Here is a 15,156-nt window from a genome sequence, read left to right on the forward strand (position 1 = left end):
AGAAGTTCATGCAACAAATTCAGATTTTTATCACCAATTTTAAAAGCAGCACCAGAGGCAGCGAACGCTGAAAAGTGTATCAAAGATTATCAATGAGGAGGGCAAGTTCTGGAAATGCCCCCAAACGCAGAGAAGGAAGGGATTCTGAGACGATCGACATAAGTGAGACCCAACATTAGAAAGCCAGCACCTCTGCAGAGAACAGGAAAAAAAATCCCAGACTGGAGTGGAAGACATAGCTCACCAAGTATTTCTGAGCTGCAGACCACAAGAGCTCACCAGCAACCCCCAAAACGAATGAAAAAGCACAGAAAGTTTAAATAAACGTATGCCCGTTTACTGAGTATCACATGTGGACAGCGGCATAAGACTGGGCACGGGTGGAGGTAGGAAAGGGGATGGCCCAGGGATTCTACACCCAAGCGTCACATGTGAAAAGAGCACCCTGTCCCCTTGCTGGAAATCATCCTCTGAAGAAACACTCCAGACTGGGAGGGAGCAAACATGGACATGTGAGTCGGGAGGGTGGCCTCATTTAGCCCTGAAGTGAAGACACCATTGCACCAAGAATGGGACTGGAACCTGCAGGTGCCATGCTCTCAGCACTTTTCATGGTTTCTCCACTGAATCCTTGCAATGGCTGCGAACATCCCCATTTGACAGATGAGGCCCCGAGGCTCAATGAAGCTTAGTCATTTGCTCAAGGCCTCCTAATAAGGGGCAGGATACAACATTGACACACATTTCCCGACTATTTCCGTTTCTGTTCCATTTCCCCAACTGTTTCCGGCAGAATACAAATATATACAACTGCCAACAAAGACAATGTTGTTAAAAGTGGCCCTTTAATTTATACCAAATATCAGGGCAGGAGAAGAAATGCAGAGGCTCATTTCTCTGCTTGCCTGCAGGAGGGAGACGTGACTTCGCTTGTGGGGTAGGAAGAGCCAGAAATGGTTTAAACACGTTCTTTAAAGCCATGAAAATAACCTCCAGTGAGCTGCCAACCAGCACAGACCTTCCAAAGACAACTCCAGAAACACAGGCCAGACACACACAAGTACAGGAGGGAGTGTGAAGACAGAAAAACCGGACACCAGTGTATGGAGCGAGGCTGAAATGTAAGCCTCACAGTTAATTACTAGAAAACAACGGCACCAACAGGAGATATTCTGGAACTCAGGAAGACGAGAAAGAATCGAAATCACAAAAACAAACCAAGGAATGAAATGCAAAGGAGGGGTTGTAACATTTATATAAAAGTCTGAATTCAAGAGGCAAGTGCTCGACCCACAAAGAAAGCCCCAGCGACCAGTTTCACGTACCAATAACCCCGCATGCAATAAGCAGAAGCCAGGGACACTCAGAGACCCACAAACATGAGGGGGCAAACAGGGTGCTTGGTCCTTGATATTCAACAGACTGAAGATCCAAACATGGCCAGGCGGGAATGCAGACCTCACAGCTCCATGTCCAAATGTCCCTCAAGTGTTCATGAAGAACAACCAAGTGAGAGCAGAATGCTCTGTATTGCCTGGACAGGAGCAGCTGCCCACGCTGCATCGATTCTGCAATGGCGACCTAGAAATGTGCCAGGCCAGAGATAAATTGTCCAGTTCCAACCAGGAAATCAGGAATCTCCAAAATAATGATTCAATGAGGAAAAAAAAATGTTTTTAATGATCAAGTATCCCTAAAACCGTAAGGCAAATACACATTGTTGAAACCAATGGCGTGTGGCTGAAGTGGTCTTCATTGGGGAATGGGTAACCCTGGACACAGGTCACTATACAAGAAAGAAGGTAAAAAAAATAAAAATGAAAACTTTAAAAAGAGAATTAAGATGGAAGAGAGAAAAGAAGAGCAGTTGACTGATAAATATCAACTCAGCAATGAACAAAGATCAAAAACAGATAAGGCATGAAGCAGCTGAATCAAGAACAAAAGAGCAAAAAGAAAAGCCACGTAGATTTAGGACAGAGACACAGATGCCATTTCCTGACACAAGGACAAGTGACTGTATCCGTTATGAAAGAATGCAATGTTAGCCATTGTTAAGTGTGCCTGAAGTGGATGGATTTTTTTCCTAAAGAAATGCTAAAACCGACAAGAGGAGTGGATGAAATCTTGACAGGCCAATCGTATGAGAAAATGAGGAAACTCCAGGAAGTATCAGGTGCACACGGGGAGGGGCTGGGTCTCCACACACCAAGGTACAGGGTCCCACTTGTTGGTGACTGTTACAGAGAAACTGATTCAGAAACACAGCAGTGCCTAAGGAAGCCACAGCCCGACACTACATAGGAACACAGGCAAAATGCAAAGTAGGTCTAGCTAATATATCGTGTTCCACCCAAAATAAGATAGGGTCTTATACTGTACTTCCCTGAAAATAAGACCGGGTCTTACATGAATTTTTGCTCCAAACGATGCATTAGGGCGTATTTTCAGGGGATGTCTTATTTTTTCATGTACAACAATCTACATTTATTCAAATACAGTCATGTCACCTTCTTCTGGAACATTGTCATAACGTATTAAATGCGTCTGTCTGGCTGACGATCTTAACTGGGGCTTATTTTCGGGGAAACACAATAATAAAGGACACAGACCATATCTGAAATTCAAGAAGCATTTGGGGTGACAAAAACCATTAATGGACAAAATCCCAACACGGTGAAGGAGGAAAACCAGGGGCCATTCTGAGACATTTGTTGTGGATGGTCATATAGGACTGGAAGGAAACACCCTTAACATAAACAGACAGATCTATCTTGAATTGACAGCCAGTGTCAGGCTTGGTCCTGCTGACAAGAAAAACAGCAGGGACTGTGTGGTTCTACAAACATAAGTCGATGAGGAAACGGACATGGCAGCTGTGGTGGAAAGGGGGCGGCTAGGTGTCTGAGGATAGTTGACCTGGAAAAGTGAACCCAGAGGAAAATGCAAACAATTAAGGGTTGGCAGGAGGCAACCAGGTGAAAAACATGACGAAAATGATCTAGAACCACAGCACAAAAATACTTAGAAATAACCCTCAACAGAAAAGTACATGATCAAATTTTTTAAAAAACTACAAAATGACCTAAGTGCCTTATACTTCAATTTTCAAAGTTTATCTTAAAAACTAAGAGTCAAAAAGAAAACAAATGGAAAGGATACCAGGTTCTTATAGTGGGAAAATGCAGTATTTTAAAGACAAATGGGGCCCCTCTTGAGCCTTACCTTTGCTTGGGGCCAGCTCCAAACTATTTGGAGTGTACTTTTTCTTCTAATAAACTGTTCTTTCACTACTTAAAAAAAAAAAAAAAAAAAAGGTTCTTCCCAAACTTACCTATGAATTTAATATACTATCAAAATCCCAACAGGTTTTTTTTGTGGGGGTGATGTGGGGGTGGGGAATGAGGAGAAGAGACATGACCTAATTATTCTAAAGATCATGGAAAAGAATTAGCATCTCTGAAAAATACAGGGAAAAAAACCTGAAAAAGAATAACTGAGACAGGACTACAAAAACACTGTAATGCCCCAGTAATTAACACTGGGTAGTTAACAGATAGCAAGGTAAAAAGATGAGAAAAAAAATTTTGTGCATAATTGCAATTTAGAAAATGCAGTAAGACATTTCAAACCATTAAGGGAGGTTTCCTTGAATTTATTGTTCTAGAACTTCCTAACTGAAATGCTTAATCCATTTCTTTTCATTCTATCTGTTCTAATGAGAAGAAAATTAAAGGCTATGATTCTTCTCCAAGTACAGCTCTGGCTGTACCTCATAGTTTCAATGTGTTTTACATTTTCACTGATGTTATTCTATGTCTTGGCTGTTTTAATTTCTTCTTTAACTCAAGAGGTGGGTAAAAAGGAATTTTGTTATTTCCAAGCGGTCTGACTTTTTATTTCTTTATATTTTTTTGGTCTTTTATTCCTAGATTTACTACATTGTTCTTAAACATGGGTTTATACTTTGTTTTTTGCTTTTTTTTTAAATTTTAGAGGCTTTCATTGTGCCGAGTATGTGGTCAATTATTATTATAAAAGGAGTGTGGTTCCTATTTAATTATAGGCCTTTCAAGAATAAGTACTTCTAACTGGAAGTTCCCTCAAAACCACCTGGAACCAGCTCTTACAGGCCCTATCCCAGCCTTTTCATCAGTGGCTCTGGGGCCAGGGTGCAGGGGTGTGTGTTCTGAGCAGCTCCACAGGTGAGCAGGATGTTTGTACTTGGATGGAGATGGCTATGCTAGCTCAGCCTCGATCACCATTAAGGTTCCTCCCTCCCACTTATTTTTCATGTCTTTGCTTGGCCAAGGACAGCGAAAGCATACTTTTCTGCCCTCTGGCATCTTTCCCATATATTCCTCAACCTGATGTAACGAGGAGCAGGCACATTCATGATTGTCACATCTGCACTGCAGAACAGACTCTGTCATCCAATTCCTAAGGATTTTTCAGAAATGGCACCATAAATGAAAAAGTCTTGACAACATAAAAACGAAACCCGTAAACCACCAACACAAATGGAAAAAACCTCCATCACTAACAACAGTTGAAAAGTTAGGAGAAAAGCTGCCAACAGAGATCACAAAAGACGAGCATGCTTTCTATATAAAGAGCTCTTGCAAATCAATGAGCACAACCTGGGTCATAGGTATGGGACACTACAGGGAAGCAGTATTGGGTAGTTAGCTGGGATGGTTACTAAACTCTCTGAGTTTCAGCTTCTCCATAAGTAAAATGGGGATGGTAACAGCACCCACCTCACTGACCTGTGAAAAAGACTTACAATAAATGATCCAGGCTGGATGCCTGTCGTAAAGTGCTTAAGAAGTGGTGACATAAGTCATTGTGGTAAGTGTTATGATTCCTGTTGTTAAAAAGTTCAGGCAGCAAAAAAAGAAAGCAACCATTGAAACAGCCAACAACTTGGGTGGATCTCTAGGAGACTATGCTAAGTGGAAAAAGCCAATCTTAGAAGGTGAGATGCTATGTGGTCCCGTGTATATAACATTCTCGACATGACAAAATGTGGACATGGAGAACAGTAAATCAGTGGCCACTGGGAGCAGGGTGGTTGGTAGGGGTGATTATGAAGGGGCAGCAGGGGGGATATCGTGGGGTGATGGAACAGCTCTGTATCTCGATTGTGGTTGTGGCTTAATAGCGCTATACGTGGGACAAAATTTCACAGAACTACACGCAAGCACGTGCGTGCACCTGCACATACACTGGGAGACCCAAATAAACTCTGTGCACTGTACCAAGGTCATCTTCCCAGTTATATATTATGTTATAGGCACACAGGACATCCCCGCAGGGGGAGGTTGAGAGATGGGGCACAGGACCTCCCTATACATTTCTTTGCAACTTACTGTGTATCTATGATGACTTCTAAGTAAGTTAGCCAATGCTAAAAAATTGATCAACTCCAAAAAAAGGGGGGGTGGGGGGAGTCATCAAAAAACTCATGGGCCTATCAGCTTTTAAAAATATAATCACCCATTATTAATGAAATAAATCCATTGAAATAACACGTTTTTTTTCACCTGTTAAACAGAAAGAGATTAAAAAAGACCTGGGGCTGGCTAAGAGGTGGGGACACCTGGGGGGCATTTTCATGGTGTACACACCTCCCAAGCCAGCAGTTTTCCATCTAGTGACTTCTCTAGAGGACAGTGCACACACCTGTGCTAGGCCAGAGTCCTTACAAAGATGACATGTGGACGCCTAAGTGTTCGATTTTTACCCCAGCATGCGTTACATTTAATACATACAAACCAAGAAAGCTGCCGGGGAATTAAAAATAGGAGAGATGCTTCCTTTGGTGGCACAAGCACACCCCGCTGTCTTGTGCGGCCTCAACCCTGCAGTGTTTGGCAGAGATCTTTGCCTCGGGGTTTCCCAAAGGGGAGGGACTAGAAAAATTCTTGTTTTAAATGTCTTTCCATCCAGAGAACAACCAGAAAGCCTCTGCCTGGCACTCATGGGTCTTCAATGCCTCGCTGACACCAGTTTTTAAAAACATACCGTTTCACCAAAAGTGAGACCTAGCCAGACAATCAGGTCTAATGTGTCTTTTGGAGCAAAAATTAATATAAGACCCGGTCTTCTATATTACATTACATAAGACTGAATCTTACATTATAGTAAAGTAAGACCGGGTCTTACATTAATTTTTGCTCCAAAAGACACATAAGAACTGATTGTCCAGCTAGGTCTTATTTTCGGGGAAACACAGTAGATGGCCCAGGCAGCCCTTCGGCAAGCATGCCCACAGACCCCAACACTCCACTCAGCTACTTTCAATTATTTTCAGAGACATCTCCCATTTCGGGCCAGGCTGCTGATTTTCTGATAGAAAGTGCCCTTTTGGAATGAATTTAAGAGAAGTAGTTGACTTACAGTAACACTAGGAAAACCAGGACATACAAAGACGGGTGAGGGGGAGAACATGGCTAGGGGACTGACTAGCACCCAGAAACTCTTGACAAATGGTGGTGTCCCCCTTAAGCTGACATGGCCCATCGGGAAAGGGGGGTGACCCACTTATGATGAAAGTGGGGAGGAGCAGCCAAGACCCTCCCCATCCAAAGTGGTCAGGGCAGGCCAAAGGGAGGGCGGGGCTGCCGAAACCACAGATAATCAATCTGCAAATATTCACAGGGGCAGACTCAGGCTGTGCCAGGTGTTCAGTGCATGGGAGGTCAGGCCATGCATGGAGTGTCCTGGAAGGGACCCTTCCCCTGGGCCATGGCTTTGGCTACTTAAGGGTGCTGACCTTTTGAATGGACACTGGACTAGGAAAGATAGCCCAGGGCAGAGGCCGGGGGAAGGGCAGGGGGAGATGAGGGCACATCTGTGCTATCTCCTCCGGGAAGACCCCAGAGACTGACTCTCTGCCCAAGGCAGGGAAGTGGCAGTACCCCAGCTCCTGGGGGCTGTTTCCGGGGGTGGGGGGTGGGGGTGGGGATTTCCACACCTCAGTTAGGATTCCGGCCAGCCCTGTGGCTACTTCCTCAGGCAGAGAGGAAGGCCAGTGCAGGACAATGGGGGCGGCAACACAATGCTTCTCCCTTTCTGGGGTGCATGAGCACAAACCACCCCCTCAAAATCCTATCTGCCTCCAGCCAGAGCTCAATGGATTCCTCAATGGAATTTGCAGATGACTCTAAGAACCTTCTGTCCTGGATCCCAGAGACATGGAAGGATACGGTCCCAATTCTGAGACCCCGGAAAGACCAAAGTCCATGCAGAATGCAGATGTGCTGGAATCTGAGCCAGCTTCCCCAGGGGATCCCCCAAACCCCTCTGCCCACAGCCAGAGTGGACTCCCTAACATGACATCTCCCTGGGGGTGAAAGCCCAAGTCCTCTCCACAGCCCACAAGGCCCTGCCCTCACCTCTTCCCTCTCCCCCTTACTCACTCGCTCACTCTGTTCCAGCCACACAAGGCACCGACCTGCCCCAGCGCCTTAGCACATGCTGTGCCCCTGCCTAGAACGCTCCTTCCACCAGGTCTCTTCTCAAACATCTCCTTGGAGTCCATCCTTGACCGGCCTGGCTTTGTGGCAGTGCTCTCCCCAGTTCCTTTAGGCCATACTATCTGTCATCCTGCGGCCACGTCATCAGCACCAGTACCCGGTAGGGTGACTGGCTCGTCCAGGTTGGCCTGAACATACCCCGTTTGAACGCTTCATGTCTCAGATACCAGGAAGCCCCTGGGTCCTGAGCAAACCGGGATGGTCAGTTAGCCCAGTGCTGGGTCCTGTGTACAATAAGTGCCTCACACGTTTGCATGTAAACAGTGGGGAGCTGGGTCTCTCACAGGGCTTACAGGAAGGGCACGATTTGTCAAGGGCTGCGTTGCCATGTCACGCCCTTCTGGGCCTCAGTTTTCTTCTTGGGGATAGACTGGAGATTCAGGACCCCATGGAGCCAAGAGGACCTTGGAGGCTCAAGTCCTGGCCTCACAAGGGCCCCCAACCCCAAGCCAGGGGCCCAGGCTCCAGGCGCAGGACAGCCAGGGGACACTATGCTGACCTACAGGCTCCCTGTTACACTCAATGCTAACACAGGTCACGTGACCATGACAGTACCTGGTTCTTGGGCTTCTCTCAGGCTGCCCGCCCCCACCCCATGCTCTCGTGTGCACCGCAGGCCCCCATTCTCCACTCCAGCGGCTGGGCCTTGGTGCTGACCCCCAGCGCCCAGAGCCTGCGTGCAGCCCCACCCAGTGCCGCTTCCCGCCGGGCTCTGCCCCAGGCCACGCTCTATACATGCTCATCTTTCCGTGCAAACGTGCAGCCCCAAAGCAGTGGGATCCTACCTGAGCCTCCAAACTGGGTGCCGGCCAGTGAGGTGGGCCGGCCCTTCCCGTTGGCTACTGGCAGAGGGAACATCTGCGAAGAGAAGAAGAGGTGAGTGGGGTGGGAGGGCACACCTGGGAACGCAGCTGTGCCGAGGGGTCCTGTCCTATCAGGCAGCCCAGGCACCCCATGGGCCCTGATGGCCCAGGCAGAAAAAGGCAGCCAGGGGTCCCCCACTGCCCGCCCCTGCCTGGAGAAAGTTTCTACGGGACAAACCCACTGACAGCGCGCCATCCACACTGGCAACAGTATCCAGTATGTTAAAAGGCAGCTATTTACAAGAGGGTTGTATTTTTAGGAAACAGGCAAGTAGCGTGTTTCCCCGAAAATAAGACCTAGCCGGACAATCAGCTCTAATGCACCTTTTAGAGCAAAAATTCATATAAAACCCGGTATTTTGTATTTATATTATATATTATTACATTACATATTATATTTATTATATCGCATCACATTACATTACATCATATCACTAAAACCCAGTCTTATAGTAAAATAAAACCAGGTCTTATATAAATTTTTGCTCCAAAAGACACATTAGAGCTGATTGTCCGGCTAGGTTTTATTTTCGGGAAAACACGGTTATTAGGTTGGTGCAAAAATAATTGCGTTTTTCCCCCCATTTTTAACCTTTTAAACCACAATTACTTTTGTACCAACCTAATATTTAGACCTTGATACAATTTTTCTGCTCTCAGAGGTGATACAAAGTTTTCTTTGCATTTCAGCTTCAAAAAGTGAGATCGTTTATACCCAATAGGTAGACCAGCCATGATCCATCCCCCAGCCGCCCCAGTCTTGCCCACCACCCAGCTGCAGACCTTTTCCAACAAGCCCCAAGTCACCTCCTGTGTGCCTCTGAGCCCAAGTGGCACAGATGTGGGGAGGACAGCTAGCCTCCACCAGAGACAGGGAGAGTGACCAGGTCGAGTGTCCCCCATGTGCCAGGCTCTGTGCTCAGTGGCTGCCTGGGTGGCCTTCACTGTACTCTCGCCACTGATGCCTGCCCATCATTAGGGGAAACTGAGGCTCACAGAGGCAGTAAGTTGGAGACCAGAGAAAGGCTATACACCCTCATGGTTGATTGGGCGGCTCTCCCAGGTGCCACCCTCCCCACCCAAACCAACGAATTAAGTCCCAAAGATTAAACAGCTTAGTAGTACAAATAGGAAAACCCAACATCAATAAACCCTATGCCACAGAAAAAATAAAACACATCCCTGCCCTGCCTCAAGGGTCTGGGTTTTACAGATTCCATTTGGGGTCTGAGTGATTAAAAGTAGCCAGAATCAAAGGCAGAGCTTGTTAGAAAATAGTTGACGGTCCCCCAAACCTTCCCCAGCAAGCCAAGAGGTGACAGCACAGCTCTTACCTAGGGGCGTGATTCCCATGTGGGCACCATGAGCTTTGCGAGGGGCCCAGGAAGTGGCGTCCTATCGCCCACACAGTATCCTACAGGAGGGGAAACTGAGGCCACATGTTCACTTGGCTCCAGGAGTTAGAGCAGAGGCTCATGGGAGGGGTGGCAGTGGGTTCTCACAGGTCTATGGCCTGAGGGGGCATGACTGTGCTCACAACTGGGCCAACCTCCCCAGAGCCCTATTTTTCTAAGATGGGCCCCTCTCCCCCTGGAGGAACTGAGGACTGTATTGGGGAGGGGCTGGCCTGAGCCAGGACCAGAACCAACTGGACCCCAAGCCTGGAGGTCAGCAGCCAAGCACGTGGGGCTTATCTTTATTTCACACCCTAAAGTGCCAGGGTCTCTGACATGGCACTTGCCACAGGGGCACTGGGCCGTGGCCTGTGGGCACCCGTAGGCCGTCTCATCACCAGCCCAGATAGGCTGCTGTATCCCCAAAGCCTCAGTATTCTCTTCTGTGAAAGGGACGCAGGGCTCTGACCACGTGGGTGTCTTGCACACGTGAGGGCCTCTGTGCACACACCTAGCTCAGAGGGGCGCCCAGCTGGGTCACCGGGCAAGCGCTGCTGACCCCTTGGTCCTCCCAGTTCTTCATCAGGCTGAGGGGCCATGTCAGGCCCACTCAGGGAATAGTCAAGTGCCCTCAACACCTGCTGTACTTTTCTAACCAAGGAAGTTCAGTGCCAGGCATTTAAGAGTTCCATTTGTTTCTTTGTATTAATATTGTTGCCTCTCCTACTTTGGAAACCTGGCCCAAGGAAGCAGTTTCCTTTTAAGTTCTTCTGTTTCAGTCTAAAAACAAGGTGTTTCAAAGAAACAAATTTTCTCTGGAGCAGGTGAGGGGCTGCTATGGAGGAAGGAAAGGAGGGATGTGAGCTTAAACAGGGGGCTACCTCTGCTCCGTGACTTAGTGAGGCCTCCCTCCTATAACAGGGAGAGAGGATAAAAATCCAGCTCTGGGTTTCAAGGGGAGACACCAGGCATCCGACCCTTCAGGCTTAGTTTCTTCGTCTGAAAAGGGTTTCTGACTGAACTGGGGTAGAGACATTCAGACCCTTGACAGAAGGGGGAGGCTGATAAGTGGTTCAGGGGCTCTAGGATGGTGGAGGTGAAGGGGCCAAGTCTAAACCTGTGCCCTCCCACCCTCAAGCTGGTCTGTTCCAGCCCAGTAGACTGTGACTTGTCAGTTTAACAAAAAAAAAAATCTGAGCTGCACTCCTGGTTACTCAGCCAGAGAGGCGAAAATAAAACGGGGCTTAAAAATACAGGCATGGTCTTTCCGGAGCTGTGGCCCACTGCGTTTTTCCACAGGCTGTGTTTTTCCACACAGTAGCTGACGTTGTTTCAGTCTGGGGACTTGTTTGCAACAGACCTCAGTGACCTGGGCCTTGTACTGGTAGAGTTATATTCAGACCAGAGAGTTACATATTCAGACCGAAAGCTTCCTCCCCCAACTTATTTCAAACCAAAATGGTACCTACGGGGGAGCAAGGGACTTAGGAAATTGTCCACACTGGGTTCCTACGTTTGCAAGGAAACCCTGACTACCTGCTCTGACACCCGTGACAAGTGGCCCACTGTGGACAGGATGAGGCCCCTGGTCCAAGGTGCACTCTAGCTCCCAGCACCCAAGAGAGTTCTGGTCTGATTTCTGACCTCACTGGGCCTGTCTGGGCTGTGTGACCTCTACACGCTAGCACCCCCTCTGAACCTCCATCTGCCTGACCGGGAAACAGGCCATTCCGGGGTGGATCAAACAGCCTGGGAAATGTAAGGATCCCCCACTTCTCCCCAACAATAACAATGGCAGTAACAGTGGTGGTGGCTGAATACTGACCACAGATGCCCACACTCCTTATGGGGTCTCTTCCTATCACCAGACTGCGTTAACCACTGTGTAGCTAAATAACGGAGAAATCACACTGTCACCATCTGAGCCCTCTGCCCCACTCACTGAGGGTCCCCACATCAGTCAGCCAGGTGCTGGGCCCTCCTCGTGTATTTTTTCATCCATGATGTAGAAAATAACCCTGATCACACCTATTTTACAGATCTTAGAAGGCCAGGGCCACTGTGTGCCAACAGCCAAGCAAGGGCCACGGGACCAAGAGTCCCCTTGGAGGCATCGGAGGCTCTGGGCAGCCCCTCCTGGTCTCTGGGCCTCGGTTTCCCCATCTATAAAGTGGTGGACTGGTCCCATTCTTCACCTGAGCAAACACCTGGGTGACAAGTGTCTTTGGAAGCCAACAAGGGCCCCAATGCTGTACAATGCCATGGGGTGGTCAGCCTGCTCATCAAAGGGTAACTTAATCCCCCAGCCCCACCTGGGGGCCCTTCCATCCAAACAAGTGTGAGGTCTAACTGTTGGGGGTATTTTGGCAGACGCTTCTCCCCAGGAGCCTGGAGCCACAGGAAGTGTTGCCGAGGTGGGCAGGGCCTGGCTTACCATGCTGAAGTCCAGGAGGTCGTTGAGCTCCTTGTCTGTGCCCACAGGCGCCATCCTCTGTGGCTGGTTCATTCTCCAGCTGCAACAGTGGGCCTACAGATGGCCTCGCGTGGTGGGCTGCAGTGGTGGATGCAGGGAGGGGCAGGGAGACACAGGGAGAAAAGGGGATGGGAGAGAAGAGGTTTGACCGTGGCCAAGGTAGACAGATGGGGCATGGGGGAACTGTGTAAAAAGCCCTTCTAACTGCCCTGAGGATCTAGGTCCCCCTAGACTGAGTTCCTTCCTGACCCAGGGGGTGGGGGCAGGGCAGCCAGGATTCCAGGATTCGGGCTCCTGGAGAGACCCCTCCCCAGAGCCCTGGAGGAGTCTGAACAACGAAGGGGGGATGTGCGCAAATACAGATTTCCTAATTCCCTCTGCGACCACCAGGGACTCAAGTTGCAAATTTTAAACTGGAAGCAGAGCGGGAGCAGTCCCTTCCCGGCTCGCTGGGCCAGAACCCGCCCCTCTCCCCGCTACATCTCCCATTTCCAAGCACCCAGGCTTCCCCTAGCCCCGCCTCCGGGAAGGGGGCGGGGCGACCCAGACCCCGCCCCGAGGAAATTTGGTGACCCCCCCAGCAGCTGTCACAGCACGCGTAAGTCTCAGTCACCCCCAAATTCAAAGCGAAAGAAATCCTCAAGAAGACCAAGTCCCTTGCCCGCTTCACGACTGATTGGGGGACCGCCCCACGCAGAAACCTACCCTCAAAGCTCCTCTCCATTCTTCATCTCCTCCCCCCACAAAAAAACAACCCAAGTCAGAAAACAAAAAAACAAGCCTACGTTTATTGTCACGATGTATCCGGTAATTATTTTTAAGCAACTCTGAAAACATCCCCTGCCTCCCGCCCCTGGGGGAGGGGAACCCAGACCAAGGTCCCCCGCATAGTCCCAGGGGGCTCCATTCTAGAACCGGGTGGGGTATCCACCTGCCAGACCCCTTCCCACCCCCCGAAAGGGGCGCACGTCAGGTCTCCATCGTCCCATATACGGACAGGAAAGCCCCTCTGGCTTCCTCCCCGTGTCCCCAGGCGGGGGCGGCTGCGGGGACCCCACGGAGACTGCGGGGAGAGGAGGTGCCGAGGGAGACCCAACTTCAGAGGAGAAACCCCCGCTTTGTTTGCCAACTAGAGACGGGGTGTGAAACGGCTGCCCCTGGGCACCCCTCCCCCGCTAACTTTTTTCTTTTTTGGAGGCCGTGTGAAACTGACTTTTTTGAGTACGAAACCGCACTTTTTGTGGGGTAGTTGAAACCGATTTTAAAACAGACTAGAACAGGGAGCTGAAACAGGCTTTCATAGGGGAGTTGAAAGTCTTATGGCGTGTCACAAGTACTACGGGGAACTCGAAAGGTGTTCGGAACCACTTTGAGAATATGGGGGCACAGGGAGTGTTCCTTTGGGAGGGGTGGGACGAGGCCCGGGAAACCAACCCCCCCCACTTCCAATTCCCGCGGCCCGGGAGCCCTTTGAAGCTGGGGTGCCACCGCCGCTCTGTTCGCGACCCCAAGCCGCCGCTGCCGCCTCTCCTCGCATTAACGCGGAGCAGATGTTCCCCCCCCCAGCTCCCCCAGCCCTCAACCTGAGCCGCAGTTCGCGCGGCCGCACCTTCCCCGCGCAGACAAAAGGACTCTCCCTCCCTCCCGCGCTCCCCCTCCAAACTCTAGCGCCCGGCTGGGCCCCTCCCGGGGGAGGGGACGCCCCGATAACCCCGCTCCGGGGCCGCGACGCCCCCCCACAAAGCTGGGTGCCCCTCGGGCGCCCCCCGCACCCCTGCCCAGGGCTCCGCAAAGTTTCGTTAAGTGGCCGGCCCGACCAAGGACCGGGCGCGCGCGGGCCTCGCATGCGCCGACCCCTCCACGTCGCCCGCCCCCCCCCCCCCGGCGCGCAAAGTTGGAGAACAATGACTCCGGCCACCGCCGCCCCGCGCCTGGCCCGCATGGGGCGAGGGGCGCACTCCCGAGAGCCATCCCCGTCCCAACTTCCCGGCCTCCGCGGCGTGGGGAGGCCCGGGGCAACTTTGCACACAGACACTGGGCCCCCGACGCCTCGCGGCCCGCCGGGTCTCGACGCGGTTACCTGCTCGGCGCGGCCCGGCCCGCAGCGCGCGGGGGGCGGCGCATGAACGGCCCCCCCCCGACAAAGGGGCGTCCTCGGCCCCGAGGGTCGCGCGTGGGCGGCGCGGCGCGTGGCCCGGGCCCCTCCCTGAGTGCCCGCCCCGCGGGGCCCGTGCGCTGCCGGGACGCTGGCTGAGGCGGCGTGCGCGGAGACCGCAGTGCCCGCCGCCGAGTCCGGTGGGCTCGGTCCGGCCCGCTACGCCCGCGGCCGCCGCCGCTGCCTCATCTTCCTGCGGCGGGAGACATGTTCCGCCCCCCGCCCGCGCGTCGGCCACGCCCACTCCAGGGCACGCCCCCGTCCCGCCCCACGCCCCTCCGATGCCACCGTGGATCCTTCCGCCGCAGCCGTCCGCGCGGCCCGCTCCAGGCTCGCGGCTCGCTCTCCCGTGCGTCCGCAGGAGGTGGCTGCGGCGTCGTGGAAGAGCCCGGAGCCTGAAAGAGAGGAAGTCCTGCGAGTCCGTCAGCAAACGGCGCCGGCAACCAGCAAGGACTATCTTCCTGCGCGGAGGCGCACGTGGATTGGGAGTGCAAACCTTGTATGACGCAAGACGGAAAGGACAGTGAGATGGAAAGATAAGGCAGAGCGACGATATCCAATCGGAGGGCGCGAAAGCCTGATTGGCGGGGCCTCAAGCCATTCGTGGATAGGCCACGCCCCCTTCACGCCCCTCTGTGCGGCCCAGCGAAGAAAGAGGCGGGACTCTCCGAGTAGGAGGCCGCGAGAAGCGGCGGGGTTGGGTTTTGGGGTTTTATTCTCAGGTTTGCGT

The 15,156-nt window shown here is 51.3% G+C and overlaps 1 protein-coding gene across 13 annotated transcripts in view; it reads right to left on the reverse strand.

Annotated features, from left to right (window-relative positions):
- TCF3 (transcription factor 3) overlaps positions 1-14,927 on the reverse strand; it is a 39,774-nt gene extending 24,847 nt beyond the window's left edge. For 4 of the 13 annotated variants that reach the window (XM_074337470.1, XM_074337465.1, XM_074337464.1 and 1 more), the window contains exons 1-3: positions 14,352-14,927; positions 12,233-12,349; positions 8,327-8,399 (exon numbers count right to left, since the gene is read on the reverse strand). In XM_074337470.1, the coding sequence (XP_074193571.1) occupies positions 8,327-8,399; positions 12,233-12,304 (145 nt within the window). In that variant the 5' untranslated portion in view covers positions 12,305-12,349; positions 14,352-14,927. The remainder of the gene's footprint in view (positions 1-8,326; positions 8,400-12,232; positions 12,350-14,351) is intronic. The other 9 variants (XM_074337458.1, XM_074337469.1, XM_074337466.1 and 6 more) reach the window with 4 other exon arrangements.
- Positions 14,928-15,156: the final 229 nt, after the last annotated feature.

This window comes from Rhinolophus sinicus, linkage group LG07 (assembly GCF_036562045.2).
Source record: "Rhinolophus sinicus isolate RSC01 linkage group LG07, ASM3656204v1, whole genome shotgun sequence".
Classification (NCBI taxonomy): Eukaryota; Metazoa; Chordata; class Mammalia; order Chiroptera; family Rhinolophidae; genus Rhinolophus; species Rhinolophus sinicus.